Consider the following 27,007-nt stretch of genomic DNA (forward strand, 5'->3'; position numbering starts at 1 on the left):
TATAAATCAAGTGCTGTATCGGGTATTAAAACACATGTAGCAGGTTCTACGAGATGTTGGAGAATACACAAACAAAACTGTATGTAAATTGAGACGAATTATAAATATTAAATACATTACAAGCTAACAAAAATAATGCATTGCAATTACAGTAATATTCGTGATCAATAAAGCCTAAGGTACTGTGCTTCGTAATAAAATTATAAAAAATAAAAACAGTAAAAAAAAAAAAAAAATGTTTGTAGTAAACTAAAGATACATTGCAAAAAAGAGTTTGAGAAGAACTTGCATTTAGCCCCTAAAAAATAAACAGCATATAGACAGCGCAACAAACCAGCAAACTATTAAGGAATAACCAACGAAATGTTACGCTGAGAAAATAAATACATGTACCCGTAAGAGTTTCTTTGCACGCCTTACCTCGGAAAACATCAGAAATTGCAACCAGAAGAAACAAACAGCGAAATCGCTGTTATTAAATGAATGTTGCCTTTTGGGTTCAATAAACTTCTTAAGTACTCCAAAAAAAACGTAATTCTTCACGAGGTCTTCTGAACAATCTTTATTGGTGTTTGTGGTTGTTTGTTGCCGTTTGGAGAAATGTTCCCATGACAACCAATAATCACAGCTTTCACCTGGTTCATATGGTTCACCACATAGGTTTTTTTTTCTTAAGGCACTGAAACGTGTTTGCAATAACGTTTATTTTCATCTAAATAAAAGGGCATTTTTAGTAAATAGGTATTAAACTCGTTAATAAGAACATAAGAACATAAGAAAGTTTACAAACGAGAGGAGGCCATTCGGCCCATCTTGCTGGTTTGGTTGTTAGTAGCTTATTGATCCCAAAATCTCATCAAGCAGCTTCTTGAAGGATCCCAGGGTGTCAGCTTCAACAACATTACTGGGGAGTTGATTCCAGACCCTCACAATTCTCTGTGTAAAAAAGTGTCTCCTATTTTCTGTTCTGAATGCCCCTTTGTCTAAACTCCATTTGTGACCCCTGGTCCTTGTTTCTTTTTTCAGGCTGAAAAAGTCCCTTGGGTCGACACTGTCAATACCTTTTAGAATTTTGAATGCTTGAATTAGGTCGCCACGTAGTCTTCTTTGTTCAAGACTGAACAGATTCAATTCTTTTAGCCTGTCTGCATATGACATGCCTTTTAAGCCCGGAATAATTCTGGTCGCTCTTCTTTGCACTCTTCCTAGAGCAGCAATATCTTTTTTATAGCGAGGTGACCAGAACTGAACACAATATTCAAGATGAGGTCTTACTAGTGCATTGTACAGTTTTAACATTACTTCCCTTGATTTAAATTCAACACTTTTCACAATGTATCCGAGCATCTTGTTAGCCTTTTTTATAGCTTCCCCACATTGTCTAGATGAAGACATTTCTGAGTCAACAAAAACTCCTAGGTCTTTTTCATAGATTCCTTCTCCAATTTCAATATCTCCCATATGATATTTATAATGTACATTTTTATTTCCTGCGTGCAGTACCTTACACTTTTCTCTATTAAATGTCATTTGCCATGTGTCTGCCCAGTTCTGAATCTTGTCTAGATCATTTTGAATGACCTTTGCTGCTGCAACAGTGTTTGCCACTCCTCCTACTTTTGTGTCGTCTGCAAATTTAACAAGTTTGCTTACTATACCAGAATCTAAATCATTAATGTAGATTAGGAATAGCAGAGGACCTAATACTGATCCCTGTGGTACACCGCTGGTTACCACACTCCATTCTGAGGTTTTTCCTCTAATCAGTACTTTCTGTTTTCTACATGTTAACCACTCCCTAATCCATGTACATGTGTTTCCTTGAATCCCAACTGCGTTCAGTTTGAGAATTAATCTTTTGTGCGGGACTTTGTCAAAAGCTTTCTGGAAATCTAAATAAACCATGTCATATGCTTTGCAATTATCCATTATCTATGTTGCATCCTCAAAAAAATCAAGCAAGTTAGTTAGGCACAATCTCCCTTTCCTAAAACCATGTTGACTGTCTCCCAGTACCCTGTTACCATATAGGTAATTTTCCATTTTGGATCTTATTATAGTTTCCATAAGTTTGCATATAATAGAAGTCAGGCTTACTGGTCTGTAGTTACCTGGTTCAGTTTTGTTTCCCTTTTTGTGGATCGGTATTACGTTTGCAATTTTCCAGTCTGTCGGTACCACCCCTGTGTCAAGAGACTGCTGCATGATCTTGGTTAGCGGTTTGTAAATTACTTCTTTCATTTCTTTGAGTACTACTGGGAGAGCCAATACTCTTTTGTAATACGTATCTGGTAAAATCTAGGTATATTTGTCAGTAAAAAACAGACACATAAAATCCACAAGGGAGCGCTGACACGATTTCGAGGTGCATTTTGTAGTCATGTAAATATACTGAAATATGTTCAGGAACTGTACTAGATTAGTTTGGGAAGGTATAAATTTGTTAATTTGGTTGTGTCCTGATCGGTTTCACATTAAACTAAGTTAGATTTTTTGTTTGTTTTTTGTTTTTTTAGATTATATATTTAATGGCTAAATTCCCCATTCATAAAAGCTGTCAAACAATTTTGTATTTGTTCCATACGTTTAATATATTTTTCAACCTACTTCTATGTTATTATCATTTTTTTTTTTTTTTTTTTTACAAACAACTGTATTACAAATATTCATGAAATCTCACAACACCCTATCATATCCCGTCTCCGTCACATTCAGACTTCTGTTGACCGTGTTTTAAAGTTGCTATTGGCTAAACGGGCGCATCATATGTTGCAGTGTGGTTAATGTAGTCCTTATCTGTGACACTCGCTATTTGTCCTTTTTTTTTTTAAAAGCTAGCCCCAAGTTGGAATTTGTTTTCTTGACTGTGGATTAAAACATGGAAATAGTATTTAATAACTGCGTCAACATTTCATGTTGTGATATATTTTACAACTTATAATACGTTGGATGTCAGCGTGTTTATGACATGTGAAACTCCAACTCCCAGAGATCAACACTCCGCATGTCTCGGAAGGGCTACAGTACTCGTTTGTATAATGCGGTGTAAGCGAAGCTTACAAACAACTCGAAAGAGCTTCAGAATTTTGTTGAATTTTTTCTTTAAATAAAAAACAAACAAACAAACAAACAAACATGATCGTTGCTGTGACCAAGAGCCTTTACCGGGGACTCTGCGTGGAAATGGTGTGCTGGAAAGCCTTAACGGGTTGTAAAACAACAAATTGCTTTCCTTACGCGTTGCCTTTGCAGTCTTTCAGGGGGCTGTCAACAACACGTTGTTTCCGCGAGTTAAACAAGCCCCTGAAGCAATGGACTCTGATAGTTAACCCTTTCACGTTTGTGAAAGTGCAACTACCCTGCAATGTGTCGGTGCGACCCCTGGATCCCCACATATTCCCAAAGGCTGACAGAGCTTTTGTAACAGTTAATGGCACCAGTGCTGACCAAGGGCTAAAGCTAGACAATTTCCATGTGAAGTATGACGAGAAAAGCAAGGAACTTGTGATCCTTTCAGAAAAAGTGAACAGCAACGTGTCTGTAGAGGTAATGGCTCCAATAAAATGCGGTGAGTAACCAATGTTTAATGTTGTTGCACTGCTTTACAAAGATTGTAGCTAGCAGTGTAGTAAGGGTTAATAAGGTTTCACAAACCAGATTTTTTTTTTGCCTTTGAAACAGTTGTTATCTGTGACGTCATTGTCCGAGCCGTAATACAGTAATACATTGCTAATGTGGCGTATCCTGTATATTGTGCTGTGTTCTTGTTTTAGATGAGAAATCGTTTTCATCAAATCAACACATGCTAAATTATGCCACACAAGGTACAAACGAGAAATAAAAAGACAGCACTTGTTTTAAAAGTTACTTATTTTCTTAAACCATAATTAAATTAACAAAAAAATTGTTGTGATTAACACGTATAATATGTTTCACTGTGCAAAATTTCGTATAAACTTTTATTGAACATCCCAGCTACAACATCATTATGTCTTGGGAATTAAATATATACACACACACACACACACACACACACATATATCAGTTGTAATAACATTTATCATACTGCTGCAAATGCCCACTACTACTGCCAAAAACTTAAGGAACGGTTACAGTAAGAAGTCTTTGAGTACTAAGGATTTACACAATCCTAGGATAGTTAAATAAACAGTTTCCATAGAGAAAAACTGGTTCGAACAACATCATTCACCTTGGGGCCATCACTGCAAAGCACTGCTGAATCAGATCTTGGTTATGGTCTTTTACCTGCTCTTTTTCAATAACAAGAAAACAGGCTTAGGCTTGAATTGACAGCCTTTGTTGCTGGATTTCTTTAATACAGAAAAGGAGTATTAATCGTTTACACTTGTTACTGGAAATGCCAATGTTAATGTAGCAGGGTAGCGCTGTGGCCAAAGATGTTATCGTGACAAAGGGAGACTGGAGACAGAGAAGCTGCAGTGAAAGCACACATTTATTATTCCCAAATGGGAGCAAACAGAACAATAAACAAACATGGCACAAGAGCTAAAATAAAGTTAAACAAAAAAAAAAAACACAACAAGGACTACACTAATCTAATCCAATCCAATCCAATCCAATCCCAGGCTGAGCACTCATTTACTGGCTTCTCACCATAAACACCACCAAACAAAGGCCTTGACTTCCTTTATATAGCATGTGGCTGATTGTCAATTATCCAATCAAGACCCAGCCACATTCCACATGTGCATTTGACAGGGATGGAATTAACCACATTCCTGCCAAACTTAAATACAAAATATAGTATTCTCTGTCTAAGAGAACACCCCTCGGGAAGCAAGGGAAGTGTTCTCTTAGCTGAAGTGTTCTTTAAGACAGACTTGACCACCGGACACAAAATGCAAAGGCTAATCACGATATGAATCAATAAATACAAATGTATTTATTGCTTAGCCTATGTCACAATTCACGTGCATCAACATATGAAATGAGCAGAATAACTAAAAGATAGCATTTGAATTTGACTTTGATGGTGGGTTATCAGGTTACAAAACAGTACTATATTGGTTTTGATTTGATTTGCAACAAATCACTATCGGTGCCAAAAATATGTTCTTTTAAGCAAAGTTCCTGTTTCTTTATGTGGAGCATTTACAATGGGGAAATTCTGTTTCACCACAAGGTTGTACCCTAAGCAGAAGTGTTCTCGTAGGAGTTAGTCCTATAAGCGGAAACTACTGTGGACACTATTTACATGTGCAGGGTTTCCCCTTCTACAGTTTTCTCCTAACACTGCCAAATATTGAAACCTTTCCTTTGGAATGCGTGGAAGTTCTCTAACTCTTACATTTTGTCTGTTGCAATGTCGCAAGTGTTTCATGAACTGAAGGCTGGCTAATAAACACATACAAGCGCTCATACAAAAAAAAAAAAAAAAAAAGTAAATCTCTAGCCACTTTGACATCACTCACCGCGTCAACTAAGCAAGGTTGTGCCTGGCAATGAATGTAATGCATATGAGGATAAACCTGGGTCAGCCTGGCCTATACTCCATTAAACCTGACTGACAATACAGAAGCCCCATCATAGTACTGTGCTACCACAGTTGCCTGGTCACATTCAAGGCTGTGGAGCCTGTTGATAGTACGCAGTCTGAACTGAGATCTTCATGCTCAAAGAACAGCCTTTTTTTTTTTTTTTTTTTTTTTTTTGTGACATTTAGTTGTTCAACTGCAAAGCATACACATATATATCTATATATAATATATATATATATATATATATATATATATATATATATATATATATATATATATATATATTTGATATATATATGCCATATATATATATATATATGTGTGTGTGTGTGTATATATATATATATATATATATATAATTATCACAGTATCTACTCTCATCAGTCAAAACAGCAAACTAACTCTGCTCGCCTGACTTTATCAGCAATTTCTTCAATCATTACAGATGCTGTAGCTTCAGTAAGATCATTCTATATTTCTTTGTGGATGTATTTTGCATTTCCACTACCTACCTTTGAAGCTAAACAAGAACCATCCTTGGCTAAAAGTTCAATCAATGCTAAAAATATAATGTCCTATATTTGAAGAGTCATGTACCTCTTCACAAGGGTGCCATTTCTCGGATTATTTCCTATATTTCTTTTATAAATCATACAATAACAAAATTACCAACAGGCAACGTGCAGCGTAAACCTAAGCAATGTGCACCTATGGTGTGTAGACCCAGTACCAAATAAAGCCTTATTTGTAAGCATATGTAAGTTCAGAACACACAGGAGATAAATATGGTAAGATATTACTGATCCCACAGATTGATGTATCAATGTTGGAGTCTTAACACAGTTAGCAGTCACACACTTTGTTACATTGCGCACTATTCCTATTATAGATAATCATTTTGTTTTATGAAATAAAATCTACTTACCACTGTAATCATTGTTTTTGTAAACTTCGTATCATGTCCCAAATTGAAGCATTTGTGTTCATCCATGCAAGCTCACCCCTTCCATTAGCTAAGTAACGTCATTTTATTTTAAATTTTTTTTATATACTGTTGCCTGTAAAAATAAGTAATTGCTGTATTAGTTTTGTTGATATTGCCTTGTAAAGCATGTTTTACTTCTCTATGCTAACTATTCTGCAGTAACACGGGGCAATGGGATCGCAAAGTAATTTCTGTTGGTAGAAGGGGGTTGCCGTACTGCGAAGTTTGAGAACCGCTACTATAGAGAGTGTTTGTTGCTTGGTTTAAAAAGTTCTCGTAGGACAGGGCATGTTTTGGAAAAACAGTGACTGTCGGTAACATTTCATTGTCAGTTTTTTTAAATGAACACACTATTGCTGTATATGAACACGTTATCAATCAATCTGAATTTCCAAAGCAGTGTTGATGCCGAAATTGTAACAGAAATGTAACTTTCACTATTTGTGTGACTTTTAGACCTTCCTGCAGAATACTTTGCAATTTGTGAGTCTGGGAACACGTCGATTACAGATTTGCTGAACTAGTCTCAACAGGTCTCTGCATATGTAATTTTCCTGATCTCTGTTTTTCCTTTGGCAATGAAAGATGTTATTGAAGTGATGGTTTTCTGAGTGTCACTGGCTTTTGCGCTGTTTTTGTGATCTTCTTTGCTCCCATGTCCCACCGTTAAAATCAGTCCTGCATAGAAAGTATGTATTTTTACAACATTGCTTAGAATTATGTGAGAATATGTTGTGGTTCAAGAAGCTTTACATTTGCATCTCTCTCTCTCTCTCTCTCTCTCTGTGTATATATATTATATATATATATATATATATATCTATATATTATATATATATATATATTATATATATTATGTTACATACATACATATGGCCGTGTCCCGGTTCCCATGATTTATACCCCCCCCCCCCACCCCCCACCGTGGGGACTGCCTCTTCAGGGGAGACAGTGGAACCCTGATTGGACAACTATATAACAGCATTAAATATTTTAGCAAGGTTCTATTTTTACCTAGGCAGTCAAGAGTCAATTTTGTGGTTAGGGTGCTGGTCATGCTGGCAAAGAATTCTGCATTATATACGCAGGACATTTTAATAAAATGCAAAACATTAATTTTTCATCCCTATCCAATAAATTTGTTTGTATTACGGAGTGGTTTTAAGCAATGCAACATGTAAAAATGGTTCCACTGCTCCCTGCATCCAAGTCAGCGAGTCGACTCACTAATTTATATCAGAGCATCTTACCTATTGACTCTCAGTCAAGAATTTGGACATGTAAAACACATGCTCAGAAATCATGGTTTTAAGACCATGGATGAGGTCTGCAGGGTTTTGATTGAGAGCTATTCCAACATCTTTCCTGCTTTTGCAAAACTTGCAGCATTTGCAATTATGATACCTGTATCTTATGTAGCAGCAGAACAGGGTTTTAGCTGTCAGAACAGAATGCTCTTGTTTACGTGAGGATCATCTAAAACATGACACTTTCAATGGAAACACCTGAGAATTATTAAGACTTTGATTTGGAAGGAGCACGAGTCATTTTGGACTTGAGTGCTAAAAGGAACATTTAAAGAGCATTTAAACAGCAAAACTGTAAACAGTTATGATGTTGACAGCTACCGGCAGAGACATTGGTACATGTTCTACAACACTGGTTGTTACGTCGGGATTTTCAAAAGAAAATGTTTAATTGTAAGCTTGTCTTTGTCTAATTCTATTACCATTATTTGTACTGTGACTGTTTTGCATGACAACTTCGTTAATCTCAAATGGTTACACTACAAAATAATATAACTTTGTTGATGTAATTTGTAAAAACACAGATGTTATGGTTGAAAACTCAGATTTTTAGATGGTAAGCTATTTTACAAATGCACATTTTTAAAGACTACTGTGACCTCTGCATCTCATTAAATGGTCACGCAATTTAGTTGTGTTATCTGACTATCCCAAACATTACTTTCTGTACTTTTCTTTCTTGCTGTCTTACTTTAGAAAATAATTTCCAAACATCGGAAGGCATCGTAGCTTGGTCGATACAGTATTTGTAATTCTAGCACAACGCTCTTAACTTACTCTGTTACTATAAAGTTTCCTGCACAGTTCCTATCCCGTCAGTAAACACTTGTTCGGGTTAAAGAAATAAGATCAATCCAATCCCGGGATCCTGGGAACTTGAATCCAGAGATCCCGGACAGTTTTGTAGTCCCGAAATCCTAGGATTGAAAACATGAAATACCGGGATTTCAGGGTTGTGGTCAAATGCTGAGCAGAGCGGGCTGACTGCTGGCTGTCTGCAGTGAGTGAGTGACGCACACACATCGGCCTGACGGAGAGTGAGCCTCTGTCTCTAACCATGAAGGAGCAGCTGAACTTGGCTATGCTAGAAAGCATGAGCGGTGCGGCCACAAGCACAACAACAATACCAGCACTTTGTTTAAAATCAAAATGTCCAATTTCATATTGGGTGTTGGGTCAAGATTATCAGCATCATCATCTTATGCATCATCTGTCTGCAGTGAGTGAGTGACGCACACACATCGGCCTGACGGAGAGTGAGCCTCTGTCTCTAACCATGAAGGAGCAGCTGAACTTGGCTATGCTAGAAAGCATGAGTGGTGCGGCCACAAGCACAACAACAATACCAGCACTTTGTATAAAATCAAAATGTCCAATTTCATATTGGGTGTTGGGTCAAGATTATCAGCATCATCATCTTATGCAGAATCTGTCTGCAGTGAAGAATCTGTCTCTAACCATGAAGGAGCAGCTGAACTTGGCTATGCTAGAAAGCATGAGCGGTGCGGCCACAAGCACAACAACAATACCAGCACTTTGTTTAAAATCAAAATGTCCAATTTCATATTGGGTGTTGGGTCAAGATTATCAGCATCATCATCTTATGCATCATCTGTCTGCAGTGAGTGAGTGACGCACACACATCGGCCTGACGGAGAGTGAGCCTCTGTCTCTAACCATGAAGGAGCAGCTGAACTTGGCTATGCTAGAAAGCATGAGTGGTGCGGCCACAAGCACAACAACAATACCAGCACTTTGTATAAAATCAAAATGTCCAATTTCATGTTGGGTGTTGGGTCAAGATTATCAGCATCATCATCTTATGCAGAATCCTGATCTTGTGATGCAAAGTGTTTGTAGTTTTTAGAGTTTCCTTGACATCGGCACCCAGTGTAGCAGGACACCAATCACTTTTGGCTTGGACAATTCCTCAGGCAATTTTTCTTGCACTTGCAGTTAACAGTATCCAAGTTGTCAGGCCATGGGCTTTTTGTCAAGAATGTGGGCATTAGGGATCCAGTCTCCTCAATTGCTCATCCATAGTCCTGCAGTATAGTTTATGTTCAGGGATGTGAGGAGACTTCATTACAGTCAGGGCAAGAGCAGCTCATTCCATGTGATTGATGAAAGCATCCTCAGTTGGTGGCAGGCACTTTTAAGACTTGATTTGTTCATGAACATGCTTGTTTGCAGACTTGCAAGATCTTCAAAGTCTCCTCCACCCATATCCTGCCATAGCCAAGTTTCGAGCCTGTTTGTAACCTCTGTGGTGATGGTTGTGTTGTTATCTATGTGCTAGAGTGCCACTTGTTTGTGTGCCAGTGACAAAGTGGCTGAGTGGTAACAGATGCAGGAGTGATGCAGTGCAGTAATTAATCAGCAGAGCATTTTTGGAAATCCAGTTTGGAAAGTGCACTTTATTTTTCTCCAGGTTTGGCGACCAATAAACAATAAAACTATGTAACACAATGTTCTGGACCCTTTAGTTGGTTTGAGTTCATTTTTTAAGTCAATTCCATTTGGCCACTAGATGGCACTGTTTACTGATAAGGTCTGTTGTTTGCTTAAGTTCCTATTTCCTGTAAAGAAGAATCCTTGTTAGCAACGGTGAAAGTCGCTCTGTGGAGCTGCAGATATCATCGAACTCCATTCTTCTTGCAATTATTTGTAGAAGCATTGTCTGTAAGTAAAATCAATAATAACATACTCACCTTTCAATTCATGATGATATTTTATATGGATGATCGTTTGCGTGATAGATTTACGTATTTTCTTGATAGTTGCATGGTCGGAGATATCTGTTCTATGTAATTGATTTTGCCATGTTTGGGGAATTATTTTGCATATGGCAGCATATTTCTGAGTTTATGATAATATTATACCATACCTAAAAATACATGCTGTGCTATTAGTGAGAATTAAGCATAGTATTCAGTATACCCGTACTTACGGTTGTTTTCTGTATTTTATTTCAGTTTTACTCAGTTCCTAACACTGTACCTACAAACTGGTGTCAATAAAGCATCGTTCAATACTACAGTTACTGGAAAGAGTTTATCTATCTGTTAAGCTTAAGAAGGGGACTCTTTTGCGAGGGCAGAATAGTAAAAAGACATTCTCAACGGTAATTGCAACCTCCGGTGGACAAGATATCCAGTCTTCTCTACTCCTCTGTACACATCCAATGCAAGATGTCAGCTTCAGAACATATGAGCCTTGCAACCAGGTCAGAGTGCTCACGTTCATCTAAGTCATCAAGATGCTCCAGCAAATCTGCAGCAAGCTTGGCTGCATTAGAAGCTCGCACCAAGGCTGAAGCAGCACTAGCAAGAGCATCATATACACAGAGAGAAATAGAAGTGAAAGTGAAGAAGGCCCAGCTTAAAGTGGAGGAGACCCGCCTGGAAGCCACATTAGAGGCTCTTCAGCAGGAGGAAGAGGCGGAGGCCGCCTTAGCTGAGGCTAATGTATTTGAGACAGCGATGGATGCAGCTGATGTGCCACAGCTGTCTGGGGTTGACGACAACAAACAAGGCTCAACCTACCATTCTCTCAAGAGGGCTGAGAAGTATGTACAAGACCAGCAAGCCTATGTGAACTACCATCAGCCGTCAGCATACAAGGAAGTCTCACAGCCAGACGTCAAGGTTGAATCGCCTCCCCCAGTTGATCACCTGCAGCCACTACTACATCCTCTCTCTCGCGCCCCCACTCATACTGGAGTGCCAGCCACCTCAAGACACCCAACGACTCATCTTCTCAGAGAGCATGTGGTGAACGTGCCTAACCCCACCTACAGGCTCCACACCTCACAGTCTCCCAGGTGCTACGCAGGTGATGACGGCCAGCCACCTGGTGTAGAACGTCATGAGTCCAGTGGGACCCATTCTGATCGTGCCAATGTTGCAGATCTGGCGAAGTTCCTAGCACGCCGCGACCTCCTCACAGCTGGACTCACCAAGTTCAACGACAAGCCAGAGAACTACTGGGCTTGGAAGTCAACATTCTCCAACGCCGTTGAAGGCCTCGACCTAAAGCCCAGTGAGGAACTCGACCTACTAATCAAGTGGCTTGGGCCAGAATCAGCTGAGCAGGTGAGAAGAATGAGGTCTGTCCATGTCAATCATCCTGCTGCAGCCCTCAGTGTGGTCTGGCAACGGCTAGAGGAGTGCTATGGGTCTGCTGAAGCTATGGAGACAGCCCTCTTCAACAAGCTTGAACGCTTCCCGAAGATCTCCAATAAAGACCCCCAACGTCTGAGAGAGCTGGGTGACCTTCTCCTTTAGTTGGAGGCAGCCAAAGCTGAAGGTTACTTACCCGGCCTGTCCTACCTGGACACTGCAAGAGGCATCAAGCCTATTCTGGAGAAGCTCCCCTTCAGCATGCAGGAGAAGTGGATGTCACAGGGGACCAGATACAAACAGGTGCATGGTGTTAGCTTCCCACCCTTCTCGTTCTTCTCTGGTTTAATTCATGCAGAAGCAAAAATGAGGAACGACCCAAACTTCATCACATCCACTTCCAGCGCAGCGCCGCCTAAAGGAGAGAAATTCTCAACGAGAACAGCGAGAGCCCCTATCACAGTGCACAAGACAGAATTGGACAACGCCATCCAGAAAGATGAATCCAAGAAGGAGGACCCTAACAAACAATACCCTATCCACAAAAAGCCGCACCCCCTGCGAAAGTGTAGAGGCTTTAGGGAGAAAACCCTAGAAGAGAGAAAAACCTACCTTAGAGAGAACTCTGTATGTTTTAGGTGTGTCTCCTCAACAGCACACCAGGCGAAGAACTGTAAAGCTGTCATCCAGTGCTCTGAGTGCGAAAGCGACAAGCATATTGCAGCTCTTCACGCCGGTCCTGCCCCTTGGTCTCACAAAGATGCCGTCAGCTCCTCCACAAGTCTCCCTCCTCTCCAGTTGCCACGTCCACCTGTACTGAGGTCTGTGGAGACAGTCCCCCGGGGAAGTCTTGCTCCAAGATCTGTCTTGTTAATGTTTATCCAGAAGGTCATCCTGAGAAGAAGATGAGAACATACGCCATTCTGGATGACCAAAGTAACAAGTCTTTGGCTAGGTCAGCCTTCTTCAAGATATTCAACGTAGCCAATGATGCCTCACCCTACACCCTCAAGACGTGCTCAGGTATCTCGGAGACTGTAGGCCGGCGTGCAAGAGGCTTCATTGTGGAATCAGCTGATGAAAAGACCTGTTTACCTCTTCCCACGCTCATCGAGTGCAACGAGCTCCCAGACAATAGGGCCGAAATCCCTACACCAGATGTAGCAAGGTACCACCCTCACCTCAAGTTCTTAGTCACCAAGATACCTCCTCTGAACCCCCAAGCAGAGATACTGCTACTTCTAGGGAGAGACATCATCCAGGTGCACAAGGTGCTAGAGCAGCGCAACGGGCCCCTGCACACTCCCTTCGCACAGCGCCTAGCCCTCGGCTGGGTGATAGTGGGAGATGTCTGTCTCGGAGGGGCACACAAACCTTTACCAGTTAACGCCTTCAAGACAAACATTCTGGAGAACGGACGCCCCAGCTTCATGAGTCCTTGTCTCAGCAGCTTCCATGTTAAGGAGAACTTCAGCCACACACACCAGCCTCGAAGTTCTGGCACCATGTCCCTGAAGCAGAGATGCACGCCAGCCGACACGGCAAGCCTCATGGGCAAATCTGTCTTCTGCTACACTAAGGATGATGACAAACCAGCTCCTTCAATGGAGGATCTCGCCTTCCTGAAGATGATGGAGAAAGAGTTCCATCAGGATGCATCAAACAGCTGGGTTGCTCCGCTCCCTTTCCGTAGCCCAAGGCAACGTCTCCCCAAGAACCGCGATCAGGCCAGCAATCGCCTCGCCTCACTCACACGCACGCTCAAGAAACGTCCAGAGATGAAGGACCACTTCATTGAGTTCATGTGCAAAATCTTTGAGAATGGGCACGCTGAAATCGCTCTACCCCTACAAGCAGAAGAAGAGTGCTGGTATCTTCCGATCTTCGGGGTGTATCATCCACAAAAACCTGGACAGATAAGAGTGGTATTCGACTCCAGTGCCCAGCACCATGGGGTATCTCTGAATGATGTCCTGCTTACTGGTCCCAACATGAACAACAGCCTGCTTGGGGTACTGCTACGGTTCAGAAAAGAACCAGTGGCTGTGACAGCAGACGTGCAGCAGATGTTCCATTGCTTCGTTGTTCGTGAAGACCATCGTAACTACCTGCGATTCCTCTGGTATCGCAACAACGACTTGGATGACGAAGTTGTGGAGTACAGGATGCGGGTCCATGTTTTCGGTAATAGCCCATCCCCAGCAGTGGCCATGTATGGCCTCAGGAGAGCCGCCTTAGAGGGCGAGAGGGATTACGGAGCAGAGGCAAGGCACTTCGTCGAGAGGAACTTTTACGTCGACGACGGTCTCGTATCCCTCCCCACAGAGAAGGAAGCCATCACTCTTCTTCAGAACACTCAAGAGATTTTGGCCCTCTCCAACTTACGCCTGCACAAGATCGCCTCTAACAAGGCAGAGGTCATGAGAGCCTTTCCTCCAGACGACCTAGCTAAGGGGCTGAAGGACCTGGATCTGAGTGTCGACTTCCCTCCCATGCAGAGAAGTCTCGGGGTGAGCTGGGACATCGCAGAGGACGTCTTCACATTTCAGGTGTCTTCAGCAGAGAAACCATACACTAGACGTGGAGTCTTGTCGACGATAAACAGCCTGTTTGACCCGCTTGGATTTGCCGCCCCGGTAAGCATTCGAGGAAGGTCTCTACTCAGAGAGCTCACCATGGAGGCTTGTGACTGGGATGCCCCTCTCCCAGAAGAGAACCTCAAGGAATGGAAGCTGTGGAGAGACTCACTGAAGGAGCTTGAACAGGTCAAGATCTCTCGCACATACACCTCTACCTCTCTCAGCCAAGCACACAAGAAAGAGATGTGCGTCTTCTGTGATGCCTCCACGAACGCCATCGCAGCAGTAGCTTACCTGAAGACAACTGATGCCAGTGGGAACATAGATGTTGGCTTCATCTTTGGTAAGGCTAAGCTCGCTCCATGTCCTGAGATCACCGTTCCAAGACTCGAGTTGTGCGCTGCTGTTCTAGCTGTGGAAATAGCAGAAGCAATCGTCGATGAGATTGACATCCAACTCGATGTTGTCACATTCTACTCTGATAGTAAAGTGGTCCTTGGTTACATTCACAACGACGCCAGACGATTCTACGTATATGTGAATAACAGGGTGCAACGTATCAGGAGATCTACCAGCCCACAGCAGTGGAAGCACGTCCCTACTGACCAGAACCCTGCTGATCATGCCTCAAGATCAGCCCCAGCAGGCAGCCTGACTCATAGCACATGGTTGACTGGACCAGCTTTCTTGTTCAGGTCAGCAGAGCCAGAAACCCTTCACACACCTTTCGACTTGGTTGATCCCGGATCTGACTATGAGATCCGCCCCCAAGTTGCTTGTCACGCCACCAATGTCTCCAGCAACAAGTTAGACCCCAAGCACTTCGAAAGGTTCTTAAGCTGGCAAGCACTGACACATGCAACAGCAAGGCTTGTGCATGTTGCTCACTCCTTCAAGGTAGGCAGCAGCTGCAAAGGATGGCACATCTGCAAAAAACCCTGCTCCACCGAAGACCTGGATCAAGCCAAGAATATCATAATCCGCAGTCTGCAACACGACGCCTTTCAAGAGGAATTGGAATGCATCAGAGAAGGTAAGGCCATTCCTAAGCAGAGCCCACTCTTCAGTCTGTGCCCCTACATTGATGATTCAGGCTTACTGAGGATTGGAGGACGTCTGTCCCAAGCAAGCCTAGGTAAAGATGAAATCAACCCTCTCATCCTGCTTGGACGGAGCCACATCGCGACTCTACTCATCCGTCACCACCACGAGCAGGTCCACCATCAAGGGCGCCACTTCACTGAGGGTTCCTTGAGAGCAGCTGGTCTGTGGGTCATCGGTGGAAAACGGCGCGTCAGCAGCATACTCTATCAATGTGTCATCTGCCAAAGACTACGTGGGAGGATAAAGACTCAGAAAATGTCTGACTTACCTGTGGATCGCCTCAGCACTGACCCTCCTTTCTCTTTTGTTGGGTTAGATATATTTGGGCCATGGATGGTTACAGCACGTCGCACCAGGGGTGGACTAGCAAGCAGTAAACGCTGGGCTGTGCTGTTCACATGTATGAACACCAGGGCCATACACATTGAAGTCATTGAGTCGATGGATTCCTCAAGTTTCATAAATGCTCTGCGACGGTTCCTTTCCATCAGAGGACCAGCCAAACAAATCAGGTCCGACTGTGGTACAAACTTTATCGGGGCCTGCAGAGAGCTGAAGATGGAGGCCGTTCAGAGTGACAAGGAGGTCCAAGAGTACCTAGGTGACAAAGGGTGTACTTGGGTCTTCAACCCACCACACTCATCTCATATGGGAGGCAGCTGGGAGAGAATGATTGGCATTACGAGGCGTATCCTGGATTCCATGCTGCTGAAGGTGGGTCCATCCAGGCTTACTCACGAAGTCCTGACTACTTTCATGGCGGAAGTCTCAGCCATCGTGAATGCTCGTCCATTGGTTCCTGTGTCCACGGATCCAGACTTCCCCCTCATCTTGACGCCAGCGACACTCCTCACCCAAAAGGTTGCTGTAATTCCTCCTCCCCAAGGTGAATTCAACGAGAAAGACCTCTTCAGCCGGCAGTGGAGGCAAGTTCAAAGCCTTGCCAACACCTTCTGGCACCGCTGGAGAAAGGAGTATCTTCCTACCCTGCAGAGCCGTAGGAAGTGGCAGAAAGAGAAACCCAACCTTAAGGAGGGAGACATTGTGATGCTGAGAGACAGTCAAGTGAAAAGGAACGACTGGCCCATGGGCATCGTTGTGAAGACCTTTCCTGGCAGAGATGGGAAAGTAAGAAAGGTTGAAGTCAAGACAGCAAGACAGGGGTCATGCAAGACCTTTCTGCGTCCAGTTTCAGAGACTGTCCTACTCTTCTCTCCAGAGACTGATAAGTAACTTTAAGTTCTAGTGTTAATGTTGGCATCTTTACAGATACCAGACTGGGAGTGTTCTGGACCCTTTAGTTGGTTTGAGTTCATTTTTTAAGTCAATTCCATTTGGCCACTAGATGGCGCTGTTTACTGATAAGGTCTGTTGTTTGCTTAAGTTCCTATTTCCTGTAAAGAAGAATCTTTGTTAGCAACGGTGAAAGTCGCTCTGTGGAGCTGCAGATATCATCGAACTCCATCCTTCTTGCAATTATTTGTAGAAGCATTGTCTGTAAGTAAAATCAATAATAGCATACTCACCTTTCAATTCATGATGATATTTTATATGGATGATCGTTTGCGTGATAGATTTATGTATTTTCTTGATAATTGCATGGTCGGAGATATCTGTTCTATGTAATTGATTTTGCCATGTTTGGGGAATTATTTTGCATACGGCAGCATATTTCTGAGTTTATGATAATATTATACCATACCTACAAATACATGCTGTGCTATTAGTGAGAATTAAGCATAGTATTCAGCATACCCGTACTTACGGTTGTTTTCTGTATTTTATTTCAGTTTTACTCAGTTCCTAACACTGTACCTACAAACTGGTGTCAATAAAGCATCGTTCAGTACTACAGTTACTGGAAAGAGTTTATCTATCTGTTAAGCTTAAGAAGGGGACTCTTTTGCGAGGACAGAATACATAATTTTTGTTCCTGGGTAGTAAGTGTTATTTCCTAATTGCTTATGCCTCAAAAGTATAGCAACTGGCTATTATTTACCATAAACTTTGCTTTTGTGACCAGGACAGGGATATTTCAAAATATCACTATTTCCAATTAGAAAACTGTATTTACAGTATAATCATAACTCTCGAAAAACTACACACTTCTAAATCTTTTGTAGTCATTTTTGTATTACTTTAGTATAAATACATGTTAATTTGGATTTATATGTTGTTTTTTTCTGACTTTACGTGAACGAAAAGACACACATTTGCCCGTTTTCCCATTGGAAATAGTGATATTTTGAAATATCACTGTCCTGGTCACAAAAGCAAAGTTTGTGGGGAATAATAGCCATTTTCTATACTTTTGAGGCATAAGCAATTAGGAAATAACACTTACTACCCAGGAACAAAAAATAAAATAAATTTGTTACACGGTGTAATCCCCCAGCAATACACTAATAATACTAACACTGTCACCAGTCCTGGGTGTGTGCAGTAGTGCTCGTGGTGGGTGATACATTTTATTTCGTGACAGTAGTGCAGTGTTGTTCCGGCTAGTGCTGGCCCTCGGCCACAGCTCCGGAATCTTGTTAGCCATCTAGCCATCATGAACTACACAAAAACAAAGAAACAAAACACTCACGATATTGAAACAGTGGTTACAGGGTCTCTCACAGTCCTTCTCGGTTCATAAATGCAAAGCAAAGGAACAGATTACGATTCTCCGTCCCCATTTATGCTGTCACACATGACCCTTTGGTAAACAAATGCAACCGCCTATCCAATCTACAGCTGCCACGTCGTTTTCCTTCCGGGTCAATGCGTTATTGCAACGGAGTCTCGACCCCTTCCTGGCTGGCCGACTTCCCTTGAACCCTGGGAAAGAACTGTTGGACCAGCAAGTCCAATGAACTCTTTTCTCGCTGTTTAGTGCCCTGACAGGTCGGGAAGGAGATTTACAACCAAGAATCATTGTATTTCTGTAACAGTGCCTTCCAGATTTTTTTCTCCTACTCCATAGTTAAAGGAAGTGTCATCTTTTCCACTTAAAGCATGGGCGAAAGGCAAAAGTCTATATTCTTCTTTATCAAGGCATTTTACAAGATGACAAGGAGATGGGCTCTTAAATGCTTGGGTACTTGATGGCATATTTGATCTGGAGTATAATGACATCTGTGTCATTGGCATGGACAGTTGTTCTTTCTGCTTTTGCACAAATTGCATGATGAAGTATTCTTCTGATATCAGCTTCTTCATGGCTACTTTCCAACTGATGCCACAAGAATCTCCTCACATCCACTGCCTTGCACCATTTTGTTTATTGGTTTTAGGAAGCTGTGGCAAAGATGAAACACCCCAAGCGTCAGAATAACCTTTTCAAACTTCACTGCATGCTGGTATCGTCTTGCATATGCAATTTCATTGATGGCTTGGTATATGTTATAACGGTATGTTCCATTCCAACCTTTTCTGACAGTTTAATCATGTGTTCCATTGCTGTCATTACAACAGCTGGATTGGTTGAGAATGAAGCAATTAGAGGCAGGTAACCCAGCATACTAGCTCTCTCTTACTGTGAGAACTGTGCACAGAATGCACTGAAATCTGGAACTGTCAACTCTCCCTTAACAGTAACATCCAGAAATTGGGTTGGGGCTAAATTATGTAGACTGCTGGTATTGCAGCAGATATAATTGTTGCAACTGTCCCATGTTTTGAACTGTCTTGCAATGTGGTTACCCACAATTGTTGATCAATGTGAAGGAATCTTCGTAAAAGTACTATATATTGATGTGCAATTCAGATTTGCCATTTTGTTGTTATTCTGATACAGCAAAATGCCAAACCCTATTATAGTGAACACCGTGATATAACAAACATTTCTCCAGGTCCCAGGGGGGGTCGTTATACAAGTTAGCCTGTACGATGCTAAACCAAAAAAGTAAATAAGCCAGTAACTTTACATTATAAAAATACAGTAGAAGTAATTACATTTTATTTTTAAGTATACAAAAATTGTAAAAGTTGCTTAAAGCAACTGTTTTAATACACAGTGATTTCTTGCCTGCTTGTGAAACTCCTAACAGACTGACATACGTTGCTAGAGACTGGACATTTATGTGATGGAACGGAGACCAATCCAATAACTCAAGTGCTTTATCGAAGTGTCAGGTCTTAAATTCAAAAATTAATATCTTATACCTCTATTCAGATTCCCTACAATGTGCAATCAGCCTTTCCAACAGCACATCCTGTTCTATATTACCAGTTTCTTTTGCAGACATTATTTTAAATTATCACGTGATTTTAAAACTGGAAAACATTTGCTGCTTCAGTATGGGCTATTAACAAATACATACAGACTTTAACAAATGTATTACTTTATCCCTAACTAGACAAATGGATGCATGCAGACTGACTACAGATTATTATTATTTTCTCAGTTTTCTAAAACCACATGCAGGAGAAAAGGGTCAAAATGTGCACCTGCGCAGTATGCTGTTTCAATAAGTTTTCCAAAAAGTGTGTTTACATGATACGTTTTGTTAGTATTCGGAATTTAATCAGAAATTTCTAGGTGCTGTTTTCTGAAAACTGTCTTTCGGAATATTCCGATACATTTGCCAAAAACTGTGTATACCTGACTTTTGATATCGGAATTAGTTTTAAAAAAAAATATCGGAATTCTTATACTTATGTAAACGCACTAGTAACGCATTTGACACTGGAGAAAGTTCAGTGTCAGTCAGTACTGAGATTGTTGTATCCAGGTCGATCCTGTACATGATTGCTCTAATAGGGCTAATTAGCATTGAAAAAAATAGGTTCTTGCTGTTGGGATCATTAAAAACCAGTGTTCGTTTTAAGAAGGGTTTGTTGTAGTGAATTTAGCCTGTGTTTGTCAAATTTGTTTGTCAATGCTCATTGAACGCACCCCACGTCTCTCTTGCTAGCCTGTAATTATAACTAACAATAAAACTGTGTTCAGTGACAGTGCAGATTAGGCAAAAAACTGTTTATAATCTCAGGTAATTTCTTCCAGTGCATGGCGTTATATCTCTATTGTGTGCATCACAACAAGATAGACAAGCTAACACAAGTATAGATGCTGACAAGGTCAAGGGATCACGTAAGTGAAAACAAGGCGAGAGAGATTCACAGGTTTGTTTTGCACATTAAATCTGTTAAATTATTTGAAGAACTATTCTATTAAAATCAATCTTTATTGGAATTGGGTAATGTAATATTTTTGGAATTCATTACCAACAGCAGAGGGCAGTATTTCCTTCTATATAAAATTCAAAAGTTCTATTTAGATGGAACACAATAATTGAATTGTTTTTATATCAACAGAATTAAACATAGCAAACTGAAAAACCCATTATGTTTTCCCACAGATCTTGACATTAAAACATTGGGAGAGGGGAATGTGAAGATCCAAAAAATGGAATGTGAGAACTGCAGCGTGCGAACAGAAAGAGGACATAGCGTTCTGCAGTCTATAAAGGTACTCCATGAAGACTAAAGTACACCTTGATTTGGTTTGATTTACCTGCACTGTGATCAATGAAATGTAGTTATTTCACCGTAATTAAACATAAGGATGAAATAGCTCATTGGGGCGGGGGGGGGGGGTTATCTAGAGAGGGCTAGAACTAACGTCACAAATAATGGATGAGTAGAATGCTTTCTTTAACAGCCTTTCCTATAAAGTACTGTTATTTCCTCTTTCTTATACAGCAAGGCACCCCAGGAGGGTTTTAGTGCCAGAATTGTTCAACACTGACTTGTTCAACATGGTTTTGCTTCATTGAAACCTGTAGGGGGCCTGACTTTACTAGCGATGTAGCCTGAAGGATTGTCTGAAATTCGGCTTTGTAGTCAAATCACCAAAGGAACTGTATGACATGGGGGTCAGATTATATTTATGTAAGACAATATTAGTACATTCTTGCTTGGTTTAATTGGATGCAAATAGGCCTATAAAAGCAGTGTAGTGACAAATGGCCCAAGGACCTTGGATTTGCTGGTGCAAACAAAATGTTTTATTTTTATCGAGTCTGATGCATTGCCAAAGAGTGGAACGCCTTTCATTTCAGTCTGCGCTGTAATGAAAACAGGTTATATCACTTTGTATCTTAAGACACAAACTACTGTGACACTATATGTACAGGTAAGGTCATATTTTAAATATAGGAGGGCCATTATTGCAAAGTTCACACCCACACAACTATTTCAAGTTCTTGTACAGTACTGCACTGTTATGATGTAGGATACAGTTCTGTAATTTGTATTACAACATGCTAATATACTGTACTGAAGAATCAATGCTCTGTGGAGTTTCACATTAGAGGCATGCTTGCTGTTTCAACCGTTATTTTGTGTTTTGATTCTTAAAACCATGTTACTGGTAAAATCAGCCTATGTTTTTTGTAACAGTTTTTTCTCAGTAAAAGGGTTTGACTGAAAAATATATATTGGCTTGTTTCGAAGAATCTATTTTATAGTGAGAGCAATTATTGCAAAATGATTTAAAATCCCACTATAGTTAAATTAAATTTCCTTGTGTCCTTCACAGCACTCCAGATAAGGTTTTGGGTCATTTAATAATTTTACTCTCCAATGTAGACACATTAGGGTTGATGAATTCCCAGACAGGCTTCAAATTGAAATTGCTTTGCGGCCAGGCAATTATTAAGCTTAAGAGCAATGCAAATTTCTCAACACCCACAAATGATCAGCAGTTATGATAACGAGGGTCTAAATGAGCGCATCAGTCTATTCAGTGTCCACACTGCACAGTTAGGAGTACGGAGAGCAGTAGTTGCTGTGGAGCATGAAAATACAAACCAAAACAAAAGATGTCAGAATAAAGGCAGCAAATTCCTCTGAAAATAAAGGTTTTCTGAGAAGGAGCTGAGAGTCCTTATCGAGGTTACTTGGCATGAAACGGAGTTGCTTGCAAAAAGCCTCAGCCAACATCAATTATGCTGGTATCCTCAAGAGATTATATGCATTGGCCTGCCCTTTTCAGCATGACATCCAGACAAATGACTTGTCTCGAGTCCCTGTTTAAAAGACTTGACTCAGCTCGAGTCCCGGTCCAAAAGTCTCCACTTGACTTAGTCATAGGGCCTGATATTCGAAAAGTTGGCGCACCGCGCAGAGGGGTATGTGGTCGCAAATGGCCGTTGTGCCGAAATTGTGCCAAGTTGCCATATTCGAAACGTCCTTTTGCGTGTCACAATCCATTCTGCGCTGTGCAGAAATAAAATGTATGCATCGAGCAATATGGGGGGAGTGGCTGACAATATGATCCTGGTATATTCAAAGGTATGCGCCAAGCACAAAACCAGGTTTGTGACGCGCAGAATAAGAATTGTAAAAGGACTGCCTTAACTCCGCGCACACTACCATTCCAGCACTGACTACAAACAGGCAACAATGGGAAACATGGGTAGCATGCAGCGTGTCCGTCAACATGTGGATGTGAATGATGCAAGGCACACCCAGCATCTGCAACCCCGACATAGGCGAAGATATGCTGAAAGGGTGTACCGGCCTTGGCACACATATGAGGAGCTCAGCAATGAGCAAATCTTGTCCAGGTATCGTCTCGACTCATCTATGCCACATGCTGCATGATGACCTGGCCAGAACAAACCTGCGCAGTCATGCCTTGTCTGAGCAATTGGTAGTGTCTGTCTATGTGTGTCTTGGCTACCTGGACCTTCCAGAAGGTAGCAGCTGATACAGTGGAGATCACCCAGTCAGCCATGTCCCGCCACCTCGACCGGTTCATAACCTCATTGCTGCGACGTGCTGAGGAACATATTAAATTCACCAGAGCAAACAGTGGGGAGATAATGCTGGATTTTTATGAGGTCGCACACCTGCCGCGTGTGGTAGGTGCAGTTGACTGCACCCATATTGCTATCCGGGCACCTGTTCCAGTTGTCCTGTTCTATCAGGATTTCAGTTGTATTCTGAATAGTATATATATACTATAGTATATATATATCCTGGTATTGACTGTTGATCTACTAAAAAATGGCAAAATTTATTTGTTATCCTTGTAGTCACATTGAGATTAAAACCTAGTGAAGACCTAGTGAAGCAGGTAGCAGCAAGTCAATCGGACAACAAGAATAAGTACACAAGAAAATAAAATTAAAACACAGGCAAATCACATTTAAAACAATAATCAAAGTACACAAAAGCAGTCAACTATTTAAAACAATTACAACTCTCAGTCATGAAATCATGCAGTTTACTCTTAAATTGCAATAAAGAAATCTGGGTCTGCGGCTTTAGTTTGGACTGGAACTCATTCCAGGACCATGGGGCATAATAAGCAAAGGATCCTTTACCAGCCTCAGCACGCACATTTGAGATTTTAAAATGTAAAAAAGAATGAGATCTGAGGCTATGATTACTGTAGGAAGCTATAAGGTATTCATTTAAACAAGCATAGTCATATAATTTATATTGAATAGCCTTATATACCAGGATATACCTGTGCATCAACCTGCGTAAAGCCAAAGAAGTCCAGCCTACCAAATCGTATAATATACAATGATGAGTATTAAATCTTGTATTTGTATTGTACCTCAATGCTGCATGATATAGCGAGTCCAGTTTACCTAAAGTTGATGGTGATGCAAACCTATATACTGCATCACCATAGTCAATTTGCGGCAAAAACATACAAGCAATAAGCCTCTTTTTTTTGTTTCCATAACATATATAACATGTGCATATCATAGTGACGTTTATAGCGTATTCACATGCCCAACAGACGAGTGTGAAAACATGCACTCACCTCTGTCCAGCACACTGCCTTCCTTCTGTTCCTTTAATACGGTCCTATTAGCATATGGTAATACATCGATAAATAGAAACATGAGATGCAAATGTATTCTAGGTAAACATTCAGTCTGCACATAGCGCAGTCAAATTTGAATTGGGCGAAAGTCCTAATTTGTCTGAAAATATCAATATCTGCGCGATAATTGCGATGCGCTAGTTCCAATAACCGCGCACCGTTAGTTCCAATAACTGCGCACCGTTAGTTCCAATAACTGCGCACCGCTGGCTCAAATAGTGTCGGAGTAACAGTCCACACTAGAGCTGGGTACAATGGTACAAACACACAATAGTACAGAACCCCACCCACCCCCACACCCAACCCCCCCCCCACCGGATGGGCAGATCAGTTATGTGTTTTATCACTGTATCGATATGATGGACAGCGGTAGTGTGTTTACATGTACAGTTACACGGGTGAGGGGTGGGCAGCTGCAGTTAGCGTTTTTTTTAAATCAGACCAGTGATACGATCAACCAATCAAAGACCTGTATTTTCTCTGCAGCAGTCCAGTAAGTTAGCTGAGGCGGGACAAACAGTTCTGTTAACTTTAATTTCTAGCCATATTTATGCAGATGTCCAGTTTGCTGAGTGTCGGTGTTGCTAATTGTACAGTCTGTGCATTTATTGAGAAATAATAGTAAGCAGCAATTAACATTTTAGGAACATATTTAGAAATAATTATGATTCTTACAAAAAAATGGCATAACGAAAAAATCCATTCCGGCAACACTCAAAACCTTACAAACTGGGCTTAATCATGATGTTCAAATGGGTGAGTAGAATGAATAACATAACGCATTTCTGTGTATTGTGATTATAAAAATGCTTGATTGATGTTTACTTTGCAGGTGAATGACCTTGTTACATTTACAAATCAGAGTTTGCGCTACCACAGTAGACTTTGTCACGGCACGACTTATCATTCATTCAGAAAAAAAAGACAGTATCCAAAGCCTTTTTTAAAATTTTACTTCAAAAATATACAGCTGTGTCGGATCAGCTGGCCTTTAAAGAAACCTATATAGTATGTTCTTATGATACAATACTGTCCGTATTCAATAAAACAGTGGTGTAGTACATTAATTTGAAAACTCGGCGCCTAGCTATGGAGCCAATTGTGTATTTGAATGGTCCGTATGTATGTGCGCACGATATATTGTGTGGTCTCGTCTGCTGTCATATCGGTACATACTGTGGCAACACCAATGATAGCAGCTTGTCGCATTACAAATGGTGACTGTCCATCATTCTGCATTCTCGCTTGGCTGTTGTGTGCAGTTGCTATATTGGTAATGAATGCGCAGACGGTTTTGCGAGGCACAAACAGATTTGCGAATTGCTCAGAAAACTGCTATATTCCAGTGTCTCGCAACTGCTTTGTGCCGTTTTGGAGTATCTCTCATTTTGTGCCAAAGCACTATTTTTTTTTTTGCGAGCCACAAATTTAACGAGGGGATTGCGTGAAGATCGGGCCCACAGTCTTTAAGATAAAATAAATTACACAATCAGTTTTGTTTTCAATAACCGCAGCCCTTCTTCTGATGCATACAAGCCCTGCCTCTTTATGAGTGAGAGAAACACGTGACAACATAGAGACAGAGAGATGAGTGTCAGCAGCATGGAAGTTCAATCTAAAGTACCTTTGCTCATCGAATTCGCAAACTGTGGAGTAGACAGGGAGAGAAATAAGCAGTCTTCGTTCTTCCTCCCAGCACTGAGAAATGCCTAACTAAAACAAACTGTGCCTAAAATAACGTAAATCGTTTTTGGTCTTTTTTTTATTATTTCTTAGCAAATAATATCAATTAAAATCCCATTGGGTAACTGAAATTTTAAATCATGGCATTTTCATGGGTCCCAATTCACCACGGGAATTTTTAAAAAAAATTCCCATGGTGAATTGGGACCCATGAAAATGCCATGATTTAAAATTTCAGTTACCCAATGGGATTTTAATTGGGTTCTCATGGGATTTTAATTGGATTTCCGTGAGATTTTAATGAGGTTCTCATCGTATTTCATGGGATTTAATGGGGTTTCCATGAGATTTTAATAGGGTTTATGTGGGTTTTCAATGGGATTTCAATGGGGTTCCCAAGAATCCCATGAGAAACCCTTGGTAAGCCCATTGAAATCTCATGGGAAGCCCTTTGGAATCCCATGAGATTTCAATGGGCTTACCAAGGGTTTCTCATGGGATTTCAATGGTATTTCTATGGGGTATGTTTTGGGTCTAATGGGGTTCATGAGGGTTTCTTCTACACTAAAAAAACTTTAAAACACCAATTTATACAATTCAAAGCTTGTATGTCTTTCAGTTTAATTATAGTTAACTGCAAAATGAACATCTATTTAAATAATATTTTATTTTGACAAAAAAAACAGGTAAACAATAAAAAAAGCATTTTGGATTATTATTAGTTTATATAGTTTATTTAACATAAAAAAAAAAAAAAAAAGATTCCATTTTTATTTACAAGATCGCTGGAGTGTTGCAGTGAGTGGCCATTAGTGGTCTTTATGGCAGTTTTCGCTACAGTTGGAAACTGTTGCTGCACTTTTACTGAAATAAAAA

General features: G+C 40.8%; 2 protein-coding genes across 3 annotated transcripts in view; both read left to right on the forward strand.

Annotated features, from left to right (window-relative positions):
- The first annotated feature begins 3,016 nt into the window (after window positions 1–3,016).
- The window catches only part of fam185a (family with sequence similarity 185 member A), a 36,161-nt gene continuing 12,170 nt past the window's right edge, over window positions 3,017–27,007 (forward strand). For both annotated transcript variants that reach the window (XM_041254941.1, XM_041254942.1), the window contains exons 1-2: window positions 3,017–3,568; window positions 20,961–21,070. In XM_041254941.1, coding sequence (XP_041110875.1) covers window positions 3,136–3,568; window positions 20,961–21,070 — 543 coding nt within the window. In that variant the 5' untranslated portion in view covers window positions 3,017–3,135. The remainder of the gene's footprint in view (window positions 3,569–20,960; window positions 21,071–27,007) is intronic.
- Window positions 12,107–16,889, forward strand: LOC121318365. The gene has a single exon (XM_041254939.1). It carries the CDS (start codon window positions 12,838–12,840, stop codon window positions 16,846–16,848), a length of 4,011 nt encoding a protein of 1,336 aa, XP_041110873.1. The 5' UTR covers window positions 12,107–12,837; the 3' UTR covers window positions 16,849–16,889.

This window comes from Polyodon spathula, chromosome 7 (assembly GCF_017654505.1).
Source record: "Polyodon spathula isolate WHYD16114869_AA chromosome 7, ASM1765450v1, whole genome shotgun sequence".
Classification (NCBI taxonomy): Eukaryota; Metazoa; Chordata; class Actinopteri; order Acipenseriformes; family Polyodontidae; genus Polyodon; species Polyodon spathula.

Coding starts and splice junctions, on each gene's coding strand:
- LOC121318365 (XM_041254939.1), top strand. CDS start 12,838: ATGAGAACATACGCCATTCTGGATGACCAAAGTAACAAGTCTTTGGCT.